Below are 14,331 nucleotides of genomic sequence, written 5' to 3' on the forward strand. Positions count from 1 at the left end.
GAAAAATAAAAGCCACTTATCAAGATTCACTTCGATTTAAAAACCTGTACTTTGGCATTATACTGACTGTATAGTTATAACGGGATTTTTTTTGAAAAAGCAAAACTAACTTTGCCTCATTTACCATGCTTTTTGCCATAGCGATGCTATCCTGTAAAGCGTTTAAATAGTCAATCAGGCTAATAGATGTAATGCTTTTTTTCTTAAAAAATGCGACGTTCTTTTATTCAAGAAAAGGTGTATAAGCGAGTAAGTTTCTTTTTTTTTCTCTGTTTGTTTATGTATTTAATCAACACTGTCAAGTGCTTCTTTACAAGTGGACTTGCCTGATTATATACATGCATGTTTGTTTGTTCATAAACCCATCATAAAACAATCTCGGTCTTTACCTGTACAATCCCGGTCGCACGTGATCGTGTCAAAATATGTATAACAATAAAAAGAGGCAGCATTTTTCGCTCTTTTTTTTTTCTTTATTGCACATCAGAAAAAAATGTCTCCTGCTAACCTTAATCAATCTTTGAAAACCACTTTATGTTTTGCCATTCAAGATAAAATTGGTGCCCTTGAAGACTGTTTGGCTGCCATTAAATCCATGGACATCTCTCTTACTCGCATAGAATCGTAAAGTAATCTTGATCTGTTTATAAGGAATATATATTAACATCTTTATAGTCGTCCTAGTAAGACCAAAGAATGGGACTATGATTTCTTTGTTGATTTTGATGCCAAAGATGCTCAACAAGTCACCAATGTAGTTGAAGGTCTTCGCAAGCACACCAAAGATGTGCGTGTCATTGGTTCTGACTCTACTACTGGTGGTAAGTTTTTTTTTTTCCAATTGTCTTTATCAGATTCTGATGCGTGCGAAAAAAATTAGACAGTGTACCATGGTTCCCACGCAAATTGACAGATTTGGATACTTTTGCTGATAAGGTTTTGGAAATGGGTGAAGAACTTAGTAAGTAGAATTTATCTGAACCATCGAGGAGTAACACGATCTTAAGGTTCTGATCATCCCGGTGCTCATGATCCCGTTTACCGTGCTCGTCGTGCAGAAATTACCCGTATTGCAAAGACTTACCGTACCGGTCAGCCTGTCCCTGAGATTGAATACACCGCCGAGGAAAATGAAACCTGGGGTAAAGTGTTCCGCAAATTGACCTCAATGTACCCCACCCATGCCTGTCGTGAACACCAATATGTCTTGCCTCTTTTGATCCAAAATTGTGGCTACAATGAAAAACAAATTCCTCAAGTTGAGCATGTCTCTCGTTTCTTAAAAGACTGTACTGGCTTCACTGTTCGTCCTGTCATGGGTTTATTGTCAAGCCGTGATTTCTTGAACGCTTTTGCTTTCCGTGTCTTTTATTCAACACAATACATTCGCCATCATTCAAAGCCTTATTATACACCTGAACCTGATGTTTGTCATGAATTATTAGGCCACGTTCCATTGGTAGAGTCATTTTGGTATACATACAATGGAACTTAGTTTTTTTCTATAGTTTGCTGATCCTGATTTTGCTGATTTTTCACAAGAAATCGGTTTGGCTTCATTAGGTGCATCAGACGAAGATATTGCAAAGCTTGCTACTATCTTTTGGTTTACAGTAGAATTTGGTTTGTGTCGACAAGATGGAGAAATTAAAGCATTTGGTGCAGGCCTACTAAGTTCGTTTGGTGAACTTGAATATGCATTATCAGATAAGCCCGAACTTCGACCTTTTGAACCACCCAAGACAGCTGTTCAAAAATACCCTATTACTGAATTCCAACCTGTCTATTATGTAGCTGAATCATTTAAAGACGCTCAAGAAAAAGTGAGGGACTTTGCAGCCAGCATGAATCGACCTTTCTCAGTCAGATACAATGCATTGACTCAATCCATTGAAGTATTGGATAATAAGGAAAAGGTGGTTCGATTTGCAAAGAGCATAAGAGATGATATGAAGACACTTGCTACTGTGCTCGAAACATTATCTTAATAATAAAAATGACTTTTATTTACAATGTCTTTGGTATTCATGATATTATTTACATTATTCATTCTTAACAAGTTTTTCGTCCATAGTAATCGTATAACTTGAAGAAGCTGTTAATACAGGGCTGGGAGATGGTGAATGATGATGATGATTGATATTTTCTGGTACATGGTAAGTAGGTGGTAAAGGTGGCGAATGAACCTCTAATGATTGTTTTTCTTTACTCAAGAGCAATCGAGGTGCAACAGAATCACGGTACAGATACGCTGAGAAACTAAGCCGGGAAAGAATATTAATACTCCTTTTACCAAACAATCCTGTTGTAGGTGGTTGAAGTTCACTGCTGTAATACTCTCGTTTTCTTTGACGTTCCTTATATCCTGGGCATCTCCAACATCCATAACAAAACAAGAGATAGCCAACAGCACATAAGATCATGAACAGAACAAGCATCACAGGAATAGCCACTTGAAGATGTTCTCGCAGATATAAAAGACTACTACCAACAGCACCTCCGTTACGACACTCGCCGTCATGACATCTTCCTCCAAACCCACAAGGTGTTCCATCAATGAAATTACCACTGAAGATAAGGCATTTGTCACTGTCAGGTGAGTTGCACAGTAATTTACATTCTTCATTGTTGGTTCGACAGGATTGAGTGATATTCATGACAAATCCTCGAGAAAGACATTGTTCGTCTCGAGAAGTACATTGTCCTGAAGCACATTTGAGTCCATTCAGACCACAGATTGTACCATCGCGTAAATAGCGGTCAGTTGGACATATGGGAGAATCGCCCGTACAGTATTCAGACACATCACAAGGTGTGGCAGCAGCTCGACACATGTGGGTCTTGGGTCGAATTTGGCAGTTATGACAACAACCATCTGTCTTATCCCTAACACAAAGGATATCAGTGTCAAACTATACATAGTCAATAAAACTCACTCGCACACAGCATCTTTTTTGAATTTGCATGTCTTGGCATCACAACAAGGTGTGTCTTCTCCACCTGTGTCGCATTCTTCATCTTCTTCTTTAATACCATTGCCACAACTATTGAGTGTATAAACAGGACGCTTCTGTTGTTCTGGATCGTATAAGCAAGTAGCGACAGAAGGAAAAGCACGACAAATAGTCTTGACTGAACAAGGACTAAAACTTTCAGCTGAACTATTGCTAATGGCACTCATCAAGTATCCTGTTGTTTGACACTGGTCTCCATCTAATTGACAGCATTGACAGTCAGCACCTTCGCAAGGACAATCAGCAGCCGAGCAATCATGAATAGCACCTACATATATGTCAGACTCACGGCGGATATGGATGAATACTTACCAAAGCCATGGCCAATTTCATGAGCCACTACTTTCCATTCATCTCGAGCTATAGCAAAAGAAGTTAAGATATGGATCAAATTTTAGGATCAGATAACTTACTGACAGCAGAGACGCCAGCACCAGATACATATTGTTCTTTACCATCCACTGTCATCTGTAGTTCTGAACCCGAGTTACACAATTGTCTTAGCCAAGCAAGTCCAACCTCTACACCCGTTCTATGGATATATATATACACATTAATATACACGTTAAAATGAAACTCATCACTTACGGGCAATCTGTCATTAAATGCCAAAGACCGGCACCATCGTTTTTCATTTTGGATCTCCAGCGACTAAAGTCACTTAGACGATTATTTAATGCATAAGTAGCATCACAGGCGCGGTTCCAAGCTATTTCTGGATCCACTTTGCTAGGACAAGAAGTGTCCATGATGGTGATATTGATCAGTCCAAGCGAAACATTAAATGTGTCTTCAAATACAGCAGAAGCCATATTGAAGTTATTAATGATTTGAATGCGAGCATTATTAACGTTCTTGTAGTATTGAACATAGGTACAATCAGCGGCTATACAATAAAGTGAGTTTAATAAGAAACTCTATTTCCCACAAGTGACTTTTACCTGCTCCCATATAATTGACTATTTAAAAAAGAAAAGAAAGGTCAATATTATTAAAATAAGGAGAAGTACAATACTTACTTTTTCTGGTAGTTGGGCATCCTGAGAATGTATTTTGACTGAAGAAACTTTCATCTCTCTTGACTAAAGATGAGCTTGATAAAGCAGGATGAAGCATATTATCGAATCCACATTGATGGTGCTGATGATCATCTCTTTTAAGCACAGGTGATGTATCTGAGTCTCGATAAATAACCATTTTTCCTGGTGTGGCTGGTACATCGTCTGATCGTTTGACGAGGTTATAATTTGTAGTAGCTTTAATATGGTACAAATCCCCGTTTAATTTGAAAGCTCCTTCGATAATAGGATGGTCTTGTTCATGTCTATAGCATGGATAAGATGTCTATTTTCTATAAAATAATTTCGGGGACTCACATCATCAAATCATTTCGGACCAGAACTCTAGCCCAACCGAGGCTGTGATTAGAAGTTGGAGTCAAGACCACACCTTTATAAACAAGTGGCCTTTGATGGTAAGGTTGTTGATGTATCTTTTGATGTTGTCCGTCGATGATCACAGTGGCTTCGGGATGGAATAAGTCTATATTGGGTTCAAGATGAAGATAAAGTGTCTGGTTATATGCATTGATTGAAATATGAAGATGGTCATCAAAGGCTATTTTTTTCGGCTCAAGTTCTCTATTGGCAGATTGTTGTCTTTTCTCGAAAAAATGGTGCGTTCTAGGTGCTATTTCGACTTGAAGGTCAGATAATGTCTCTAAATGATGAAGGTGGGTATGAAGACCTAATATAAAAAATTAGAAGAAAACCTCTAACTGCCTTGTTACCTAAAGTCAATCTCGGTAACACAACAAAAGCGAGTATGCATAATAAGAAACCATATTGAAAAGTTTTCATGGTTTGGGATATACTTCTTTTTTTTTAATAAAGAAAAAGAAAGGAAAAAAAAATAGTAAAGAGAAAAAAATAAAAATAGAGAAAGAGAGAAAGAGAGCTTTATATATTAATCTAAGGGGATGGTGTACCATCTACTAAAAAAGGTCTATGGAAACCATTTAATTTGAGTCCTCAGGATATTGAGAGTCCGTTTGTTAACAAAACAGGGAGCCTCCATGTTTTATTTTAGTGCGCCGACAACTTGTTTTCTCTTGGTGTTTATGCTTGAAAAAAAATAGTAGAATAAGTGCTATTGTCGGTTTCAGGCTTATATTCATTATGTTAGAAAAGATATGTTTTAAAGAAAAGAAGATATGAGATGTCAATCTAGAGTCTTTTTTTTTATGCTCAGCCTATTGGAGTCTAGAAAATGGACGATCATTTTTAGCTTAACGAACGTGCTCGCATCATTTTCTATTTTAAGTCACACTAGTCAAGGCTAATATAAATTAACCTGGAGCAAGCTTAAATGCTTTAGCAAGTAGACTAAGATCTTCTTGACCAAACAAGATTTGTACAACTCAAGTGATAATAATAGTAATAAAAAGACGATTTGGCCACAATACCATGTTTCTTTATATCATTTCTTTATTAAGACAAAAAAAAATATATAGATATGACATTAGACAGAAAGAACAATGATAACAAATAATGAAAAACAAGTGTTTCATGCATACATGCATACATACATACATATATATATATATACAATGAACGCAAGGTCAAATTGCGGAAAAACAATCATTCGTTTCACTTTTCTTATAAGCCAATTTGCGCCTTTCTCAATTGCGGGTACAAAATATAAACACTCAGCCTATCTCTTTTGTGTTAACATGCAAGTATGTAATCAAATGGATTGTCCATTTCTATATTTGTCGAAATGATTGCAAGCTTCTGCTCTCTTAACAACTGACCAGAACTGTTCAATGGGGTTAAGTTTGGAAGAATAGGGAGGAAGACAAATACTTCTATAGCCTTTAAGAGTGATTAATTCATCAACATTGCTGTACATATGGACAGATGTGTTATCCATTACAATGAAGAAATTGTTCATAAGAGGATCTTTATCCATCTCATCCAAAGTCTACAATTTGATGTTGCACAAAATGGTTTGAAAAAAAAAAAAGCGTCCACTCTAAAAAGAAGCATGAACGTATAGTATTTCTCTTTTTGTTTTATTGTGCAATGTTGTTTTTTTCATACAAATAAACCATTTATCTTTAGATGCATTTGAGGAATTATTAGTTTCTTTATGTGTAATAAACAATCAAAACCTATTTATTGTTATAAACTGATCTGTTAAAATACATTTGAGAAATTATTTTTCTTTTTTCTCTCTCTCCCTTTCTTTTCTTTTTCATAAAATGACTACAATTACTTTCTCTCCTTTACTCATACAAAAGTAGTTGCTTTTTGGAGTAAATGGAGTGCTCTGTAGCCACTCCCTCTATATCCGGCATTCTGCGAGTATCGGTTTGAACATGTCCGATAGGGAGTGATCTCCAAGAAGAAAAAAGAGTACTGCAGAAGAAAACTGTATATATATATATATATATATCATCTGGACTTGACTCAACATCCTTCAAGAACTGTCACAGAGAGGATTCGCATGAGGAAGATGTTAAAGCAGTCCAACTGAATAAGAACATAAGAGTCAACAAAATCATTCTACATAATATTGTTTTTACATACTGGAGAAAGCAACAATGCTTATACAGTCTACTGCTTCCTAAGAAGATGTATGTGACCTCGACATCATCATTATGACTGAAGATGCATCTTCCTATAACATGTATTTTTTCAACCTAGAATAATCCTGTCTGTGTGTAACATGGGGGTGGCTGTATTGATGTACCTGCTAACACTATCAATTCAATACATAAGCGTGTCCTGTTTCCGCTTTTTGATATTTCACTAAATCTGGTGTATATTTGTATTACCAATAAGCTTTGTGTTGACAAAACGTGCACGTTATGCGTCAAAATAACAACTAGCCAATCAAATACACAACAAGAATAAATGGACAGAAACAATAGGACTGGTGTTTATATAGGGGTCTGATGGATGACATGACTAATGATATGTACTACCTTTAGTAAATCAATCTCTTTACACGACATGAATAAAAGGAGAGAGAACATCATGTGGATAAAGAACGATAGATGACAAAATACATATCATTTTTATTTTATTTTATTTTTTCTATTATTTTATTCTCCTTTCGAGATCTACTTGTATGAAGATCGCTATTATAACCGAAAACTTTCTACCTAAAGTGGACGGTGTTACTCGCACCTTGGTTCGTTTACTTGAACACCTTGCTTTCAAGAACCACCAAGTACTTTTACTTGGACCCGAAACAAATACTCAAATTTATGCAGGTGCTGAACTTGTAGGCACTTTTGGTATTCCACTCTTTGTCTACCCTGAACTCAAATGTAATTTCTGGAGACCCAAATTGACCGAGAAGTTATTAGCCTTTCAGCCTGATGTGATTCATTTAGTAGATCCTGTATTTCTCGGTGGATTTGGTTTGGCTGTCATTCGGTATTATTTGCCTACAACACCCATTGTGTCTTCTTATCATACAAATCTTGCTGTCTATTGTCATCATTTTGGATTTGGGTTTTTGTCTTCTATCATGTGGAGTTGGAATCGATATTGTCATTCTTTCAGTCAGTTTATCGCATGCCCTTCAGCCTCTACAAAAGCCATGCTGGAACATCATCAATTTGACCATGTCCGTATTTGGCCACGCGGTGTAGATGTCACTTTATTTTCACCTCAACAACGGTCCCAGTTATTGCGTTCACAATGGATAGGCAACACAGACAAAAAGATCATTTTATATGTAGGCAGGGTCTCGTTTGAAAAGAATATCCGGCTGTTGATTGAAGCCTACAAGAAAATGAACCACCATCAATGTCATCTTGTGCTGGTAGGAGATGGTCCTGCTTTAGAGGACATTCGGTCTTATTGTACTATACTTGATATTCCTGTCACATTGACTGGATATCTTCAAGGCATCGAATTAGCACAAACCTATGCTTCAGCTGATATCTTTGCATTTCCTTCTGTGACAGAGACATTTGGTCAAGTGGTATTGGAGGCCATGGCTTCAGGATTGCCTGTGATTGGCTTACAAGCAGAAGGTGTGAAGGATTTAGTGGTCAATCAAAAGACAGGTTTATTACTGGATCCTACAGGTCTAGATCTAAAGAACCAAGTCGCAAAATACCGTTGTTTACTTGAAGGACTGGTCGATCAGCCTTATGCATTGAAAGCGATGAGTCAACATGCTATTGAGCATGCAAAGCAATATACATGGTATGAAGCCATGGAATGTATGGTTCAATTGTATCACCAAGCTGCCTCCAATGATCCTAATTATGATAGTGGAGTAGAAGAAGACTATTTAGTGAAATCATAAGAATAAAAATATATATATACACATTTCTTTACATCTTATCATGACAAGAGTACATACGATTGGTGTTGGGTAAATAGAATGACATGACACTCTTAAACTCATTTCATCTTAGTGGCCCTTCTTGTTCTGGCAAGACAGTAAGCGATAAGATAACAGGGTAATCCTTTCTAATCTTCATTAGACAGCAACACGCATCTTGAGACAAGTACTAAAAAAGTCTGTGGTTGTCTATCAAGATGACTTTTACAAGGTAATCTAATAAAAAAAAAAACTTTCATAAGCTTATGGATATATAGCCTGAAGAGCAAGTACCTATTCATCAAGAATCACAGCTAAAGAACTGGGATTGTCCTGAATCAGTCGACTTTGATAAATTTGCAGCCATGATACAGCATGTACGTACACATCAAGGTCAACTACCTAAAGGATATGACTCCAATGAAGAACTCAATGTCCATGATGGCTCATCCCATGTGAGTTCTGAAACCATGGATCACATCAAACATCTCCTGGCTCCCTTTGTGGATGACGTGTTTGTGTTTGTTGATGGATTCATGCTTTATTGGGATGCCAAAGTAGCCAGCCAACTTGATTGCAAGTTTGATTTCTCGAGTGACTATCAAGTCCTGAAATCAAGAAGAGAGCAAAGACAAGGTTATCATACACTAGAAGGTTATTGGGTAGATCCGCCTGGTTATTTTGATCGTGTTGTTTGGCCTGAATATCTCCGACTTCATCAACATGAAGCCAAAGATGTCTACACCATAGACACAACACAGCATGATATCAATCAAACAGTTGTGTTGTTGGCACAAAAGATAGTCAGTGTGTTCTAATTTCTATTTTTATTATACAATGGCAGTAGGTTTATTGGCCACAATACTGTTGAGTCTCTCAAGCAGTTCAAGTTTGGGTTCAATTTTAGCGGGATCCTTGGTTTGGATCAATAAACGTTCTTTAGCCAAGGTAGCAATCGCACTTGTTTGAATATCATGACGCTTATGAACGACAGAAAATGTATTACTGAGGTCTACAAATACCTGTAGACCCGATGTGGTGTCTCCTAAATCAAGAAAAGCAGATACGAGGGTATACATGGTGTCCGAATTCGGCTTGACTTGAGTCTCTTTCATGTGTTGATAGACACTTTTCAGTAAGGCCAAGTCTTGTGGCTGCTTAAAAGAAGCAAAGAGTGTGTTGTAAATAGTCACAATGGGTTGAATATTGTACTCTTTCATTCGAAACAAGAGTTGAATGGCTTTGGCTTGTCGGTTGTCCTGCAGCATCAGATCAATACAGATCTTGAAGCTTTCGGCATCAACTGTAGGTATCGATCGTCTTTTTTTTCTCCTTGTTTTATTGCTGGTCATTTGAAGCATTTGGTTAAACATATCGTACGCCTTCTTCTTGTGTCCATGGGTAGCATAGCCTGTCATCAGCACATTCCAAATCAAAGTGCTACTAATCACATGATGCAATCGCTTTTGTCGGAGATCCTTGAGCATAGAATCCATACCTTCCACATCACCTATTCGACTCATTGCATGAAGCAGAGTAGCATAGGTCATTCGATCCGGTTCAATTCCACGCGACATCATGTCATGATACAGTTTTTGAGCTGTACGTAAATCAGACAATTCGGCAGCAATATGAATCAATGAGTTAAACGTGACAATTGTGGGTTGAACAGGATCTTGGTGTTGTTCTTGTCCACTCTTTTCATCTCGCCAGCTCGACTTCTGCATATCCTCAAACCATGTCAATGCATCGATCAAATGACGCGTGTGTAAAGTAGGCACTGTCTTACCACCCACCCAATGAATGACAGCATTGTATTCCCCAACACGCAGTCCATAACCCTTCATGCGCATATCATCCACAATAGCCAATAAGCGATGCAAGTTTTTTTGACAGGCACGGGATCGTACTGTATAAGTAAAGAGTTGGTAATAATTCCTTTTGGTCAAATAAGACAACATATCGTTGTGATAAAGGTAGGTATATAAAGGCCAAATACGATCAATATCTTGTGTTGCTAGTGCTCGATAAAAGTCGGCTAAATGACTAAGTTTTTCTTGATGAGGAGACAGGGCTGAATAGGATCGCCATTGTCCAGGAGATGATGGTGTCAGTATCAGTGGTAATAGATATGTATTTCTAGGAGTACAGTATATACAAGTTGGTTTTCGAGGCCATGCGCTTATTCGCTGCCAAAGCCTTTGCATAGTTTAATAAGAGAGGGTCAATATAAAAAAAAAAAAGAGAAGGGGCATATAAAGGCTGTACGTAAATACGCCACAAAAAAGATGACATTAGCTTTAGTGACTGTTATTCTTGAAAAAGAATCAACTTACAAAGCTTTTCTAAACACCTTAGTCACCTTGACCTCTTGAGAACTGTTGTAGCCTGCTGTTGATGTCATAGCTCGAACGTATATATTCACATAAGATGCTTCTTATGTTACATGCGGCGTTCACATCTCGATTCCAATATTAAAACATTAGTCTTGAATGAACACGGTAGAAGAAATGATGACTTATTAGGTCATGTTTTTTTTGCTACTGAACACTGGGGGCACAGCTTCAACACATAGACAGTACGATCGCACTCTAGCAGAAAGATAACACGATGATTATTGGATTCAATAAAACAATGAGTCCATGTATTTCTTGTCTGGAATTGGTCATATGAGGGTTGTATATTGCTGTTCATTCTACATTGTAATTTGCAGCATAATTTGAGCTACATTAGAGTCATAGTTTTATGAGATCTCTCTATGCAAGGTATCTAAAGTAAGGTATATTATACAGGTATTCATCGGATCCAGCCGATTTTCTGGAAAGATCAAAATTTGTTTGATATTTATATAAAAGGAAGATTTAGTGAGTGTAACGTTTCCTAGTTGAAATAGAATAAAATACACTTTGAGTTTTAACGTGCTCTGTTAACTATTTTAGAAATTCAAAAAAAAAGGCACAAACTTGATTAATGTCACTTAAAGTGGGAGGGGGAGGGGGGAGTGGATGATGATATAAGGATGTGCCATATAAAATGTAACATTGTCAAGATAGAAAATAAGGACTGCTTTTAACCTTTTTATTGTTGTTGTGGTTGTTCTTCCAGCACTTGTCCTTCTACATCCAAGAATCCATATTCAGAACAGATATGAACAAGGTTCTCTGCTTCAGATACAGGCAGTTTCTCCAATACCTTGTTGATTTCATCCAGTTGACCCGTCTTGAGTGCTTCTTGGAAAGAAACAGGCATAGAAGTAAAGACCTTATAAGGTGCCTCATCTTCTGGTGTTGGTATACGAATGGTCAGTTGAGAGCCATCACCCATAGGTTGGAGTTGAATAGTTTCTACTCCATTTTCTTCAGTCACTTCTTCAGCTGCAATCTCAGCACAACGGGTACGAATACGATCATATGTCTTTTCGACATCATCAAAGAACATTTTACGGCCTTGTGTGTTGGGTGAACTCATTCTAAGAGCAACGATGAGTCTATTGTTTAAGTCCTATATCGCTTACCTTGAAAAGAACACATTGACACCATCTTTACCTAATTGACCACAGTATTGAAGTAAAAGGGATTGAATCACACAGTTCTTTGCATAGTCTTGTTCTCCTTTTAATTGAGCGGTAAAAGCTTGTCCAAGAATAGAATCCGATGTCTTTTCATTGATGATATCAGGATGATTTGTAAGGAATTTGTAGCTATCATCAAATCCCTTCAATTTGGAAAACTGAGTAGCCTTAGGTGTCATTTCAATATCCTCTTCTTCATCTTGCTCATCATCAGCATCATTCTCTTGTAAACTTAAATCCTTCATGGTAGCATGAGGATTCAACGTCTCGATCACTTTTTCCTTTTTTTTCTCTGCTGACTTTTTAGGCAATGGTTTTGGTTTATTGATGACCGTCTTGTTGGATTTCTCTGAAGTAAACATGTTTTCACTTGTCATCTTCTTGTTGGCCTCAGTCACCAGTTTGTTCAATTCAGCTGATGCACCATCCACTGTCTTCTGAACAGTTGCTTGTGTTTGCTCAAATCGTTCCAACAATGATGCCTTAACTTGCTCAGGTGATGTCTGTGCCATGCCTGTCGTAATCTGTGTCTTCATGGTACTGAACACTTCAGACATGCTCATGCCTTGAGGTATACCAGGAGCAGAAGGCACAGGCAACTGAGTAGCTTCTTCCTTGTGCTTATCCAAGGCTTCTACAACACGTCGAACACCAACAGAAGCATCTTGGCTATCCTTCAGCATATGGATGAACTCCTGTACCTTTTTCAACACGTTCTTTTGTTGAGGCACAAATTGGTTCAAGTAGTCAATCTTTGCTTTACGTTCAGCGCGCTCACGGTAAATAGCTTCTTGTTTCCATTTAATCATGGAACGTTTATCTACATTAGGATGAACTTCGATATCAGAATCATCAGATATCTCGAGATTATCCCACTTGCTATAATCCAAAGGCATAGTAAATACAGAAAAGAAGGTGATGGAAAAAAAAAATTAAAAAAAAAAATCAAGTGGATAGGTAAACCAGCCAATCAGATCTTCTTATTCTTTTTAGGGGTCAAGTTCTTTCTCTCTTTCTCGACAGTAAGAGGCATGGCAATAGCTATTGTGTGTGTGTGTGTGTGTGTCTCTTTAGAAATAAACTTGTGTACGCTTATTGCATTACTTGTCTGGATTTTAAATTCAAAAGAGTAGTATACCATTTAAACCATCTCTTTATTTTCTATTTTTTTATTTTTTTTCTCTTTTTTTTTTTTTTTTTTTTTTTTATTCTCATAATGAGTTATACACCCATGGATCTTGATTCTTCTCTTGATGAACTCATCAAAAAGAGAAGAACTAAACAACAACCAAAGCCAACACCTAATAAAAAGACACCTATGAAACAAGTCAAAAAGAAACCTCAACAACAACAACAAAAACAACAAGTTCGACCCAACATTCAGATCCAATCAAGCAAAGCAAAGATAACTAAACCCAATGCACCACAACGTAGTGGTATTAATGCACGATTAGTAACTATTCCCAAAAGAAAACGCGTGTTTGTGATATTAACTTTTTCTTCTAGTCTACATCAAAAGCCTCAGGTCCTCTGTTTACTGCCAAACATACAAAAGAACCATCCAAAGCAGATCCTTCTCAAATCATTATCACAAAAGCTATCTCTAATCAACCTAAGAGACCTGAAGTCAAGAGTGTCTTGACAGGTCGCTTAGGAACACGACCATCACCAAAACAAATATCACCAGAACCAATGCGTATGGACACATATATACGTCCAGTTGAAGAAAGATCCACTGATTTCTCTATTCGTGGTCGATCCAACATGGCCAATGCTCGACCTCAATTGTCCATCAAAGGTGAGTCTGGTCCTACGACTGTATTGGTGACTGGATTGGATCCTGGTGCCAATTCAGAAGATGTCAAGGTAAGAAGAAAGTCGTGTCCTAAATCAGACTGATATATGATGGTTAGATTGCACTGGAAGACTTTGGTAATATTTTGCACTGTGAAGTATTAAGAGATCGTGCAGGACGTTCATTTGGAGAAGCAGAAGTGGAATTCAGTACAAAAGGTGCAGCATTAGACTGTATTGCACGATTGGATAATCAAATGGCAGATGGTAAATAATGGGACAATCTCTGTTGAATACTCGGATTCTTATGTTTTATAGGTAAATTCTTGCGTATCATCTTGAGAGAACCAAAACCAAAACAAAGTTATGCTGCTAAACAAATTCGTTCTATCATTTCACCTTCTTATGCGTAAGTCTATTTTGTTGTATTTCATTAGCTCATCTAGTGTATAGTCCATCTGGTAAAATGCATGCAGATCAAATGACATCAAGATATGATATCACTCGTCAATAGATTTCTCTTTCTTTTTTATATATATATATGTGTGTATATATATAAATCGTCTATAACTCAGCTTTTTTCTTTTTCTTTTTTTCTTTTTTGTC

At 37.2% G+C, this 14,331-nt stretch overlaps 7 protein-coding genes across 7 annotated transcripts; 4 read left to right on the forward strand and 3 right to left on the reverse strand.

The window, feature by feature from the left end:
* The first annotated feature begins 476 nt into the window (after nt 1-476).
* On the forward strand, nt 477-2,013 carry B0P05DRAFT_536797 (Biopterin-dependent aromatic amino acid hydroxylase-domain-containing protein). Its single transcript, XM_051577629.1, has 5 exons — nt 477-624; nt 676-821; nt 881-961; nt 1,008-1,459; nt 1,509-2,013. The coding sequence occupies exons 1-5, from the start codon at nt 494-496 to the stop codon at nt 1,986-1,988; spliced, it is 1,290 nt and encodes a 429-aa protein (XP_051436089.1). The 5' UTR covers nt 477-493; the 3' UTR covers nt 1,989-2,013.
* On the reverse strand, nt 2,014-4,897 carry B0P05DRAFT_507964 (Metallo-peptidase family M12-domain-containing protein). The gene is made up of 9 exons (XM_051575560.1): nt 4,804-4,897; nt 4,391-4,760; nt 4,034-4,338; nt 3,956-3,973; nt 3,603-3,900; nt 3,428-3,546; nt 3,327-3,374; nt 2,937-3,282; nt 2,014-2,886 (listed from the first exon to the last, which is right to left on the reverse strand). Exons 1-9 carry the CDS (start codon nt 4,871-4,873, stop codon nt 2,043-2,045), a joined length of 2,418 nt encoding a protein of 805 aa, XP_051436090.1. The 5' UTR covers nt 4,874-4,897; the 3' UTR covers nt 2,014-2,042.
* A 1,846-nt stretch (nt 4,898-6,743) lies between these two features.
* Nucleotides 6,744-8,342, forward strand: B0P05DRAFT_578635 (uncharacterized protein; the record flags this gene model as incomplete). The annotated part of the gene is made up of 3 exons (XM_051581871.1): nt 6,744-6,749; nt 7,155-8,171; nt 8,229-8,342. 3 exons carry the CDS (start codon nt 6,744-6,746, stop codon nt 8,340-8,342), a joined length of 1,137 nt encoding a protein of 378 aa, XP_051436091.1.
* Nucleotides 8,343-8,425: 83 nt separating this feature from the next.
* Nucleotides 8,426-9,178, forward strand: B0P05DRAFT_570634 (P-loop containing nucleoside triphosphate hydrolase protein; the record flags this gene model as incomplete). Its single annotated transcript, XM_051581324.1, has 3 exons — nt 8,426-8,479; nt 8,524-8,592; nt 8,639-9,178. 3 exons carry the CDS (start codon nt 8,426-8,428, stop codon nt 9,176-9,178), a joined length of 663 nt encoding a protein of 220 aa, XP_051436092.1.
* Nucleotides 9,179-9,372: 194 nt separating this feature from the next.
* B0P05DRAFT_570635 (uncharacterized protein) lies at nt 9,373-10,764 on the reverse strand (the record flags this gene model as incomplete). The annotated part of the gene is made up of 3 exons (XM_051581325.1): nt 9,373-9,382; nt 9,438-10,499; nt 10,697-10,764. The coding sequence occupies 3 exons, from the start codon at nt 10,762-10,764 to the stop codon at nt 9,373-9,375; spliced, it is 1,140 nt and encodes a 379-aa protein (XP_051436093.1).
* A 400-nt stretch (nt 10,765-11,164) lies between these two features.
* B0P05DRAFT_536808 (uncharacterized protein) lies at nt 11,165-12,836 on the reverse strand. Its single transcript, XM_051577630.1, has 2 exons — nt 11,875-12,836; nt 11,165-11,829 (listed from the first exon to the last, which is right to left on the reverse strand). The coding sequence occupies exons 1-2, from the start codon at nt 12,825-12,827 to the stop codon at nt 11,439-11,441; spliced, it is 1,344 nt and encodes a 447-aa protein (XP_051436094.1). The 5' UTR covers nt 12,828-12,836; the 3' UTR covers nt 11,165-11,438.
* Nucleotides 12,837-13,127: 291 nt separating this feature from the next.
* B0P05DRAFT_536809 (uncharacterized protein) lies at nt 13,128-14,312 on the forward strand. The gene is made up of 5 exons (XM_051577631.1): nt 13,128-13,384; nt 13,438-13,797; nt 13,845-13,992; nt 14,044-14,134; nt 14,179-14,312. The coding sequence occupies exons 1-5, from the start codon at nt 13,148-13,150 to the stop codon at nt 14,237-14,239; spliced, it is 897 nt and encodes a 298-aa protein (XP_051436095.1). The 5' UTR covers nt 13,128-13,147; the 3' UTR covers nt 14,240-14,312.
* Nucleotides 14,313-14,331: the final 19 nt, after the last annotated feature.

The sequence above is a fragment of the Gilbertella persicaria genome (assembly GCF_025201335.1).
Source record: "Gilbertella persicaria strain CBS 190.32 chromosome Unknown B0P05scaffold_14, whole genome shotgun sequence".
In the NCBI taxonomy this organism is placed as follows: domain Eukaryota; kingdom Fungi; phylum Mucoromycota; class Mucoromycetes; order Mucorales; family Choanephoraceae; genus Gilbertella; species Gilbertella persicaria.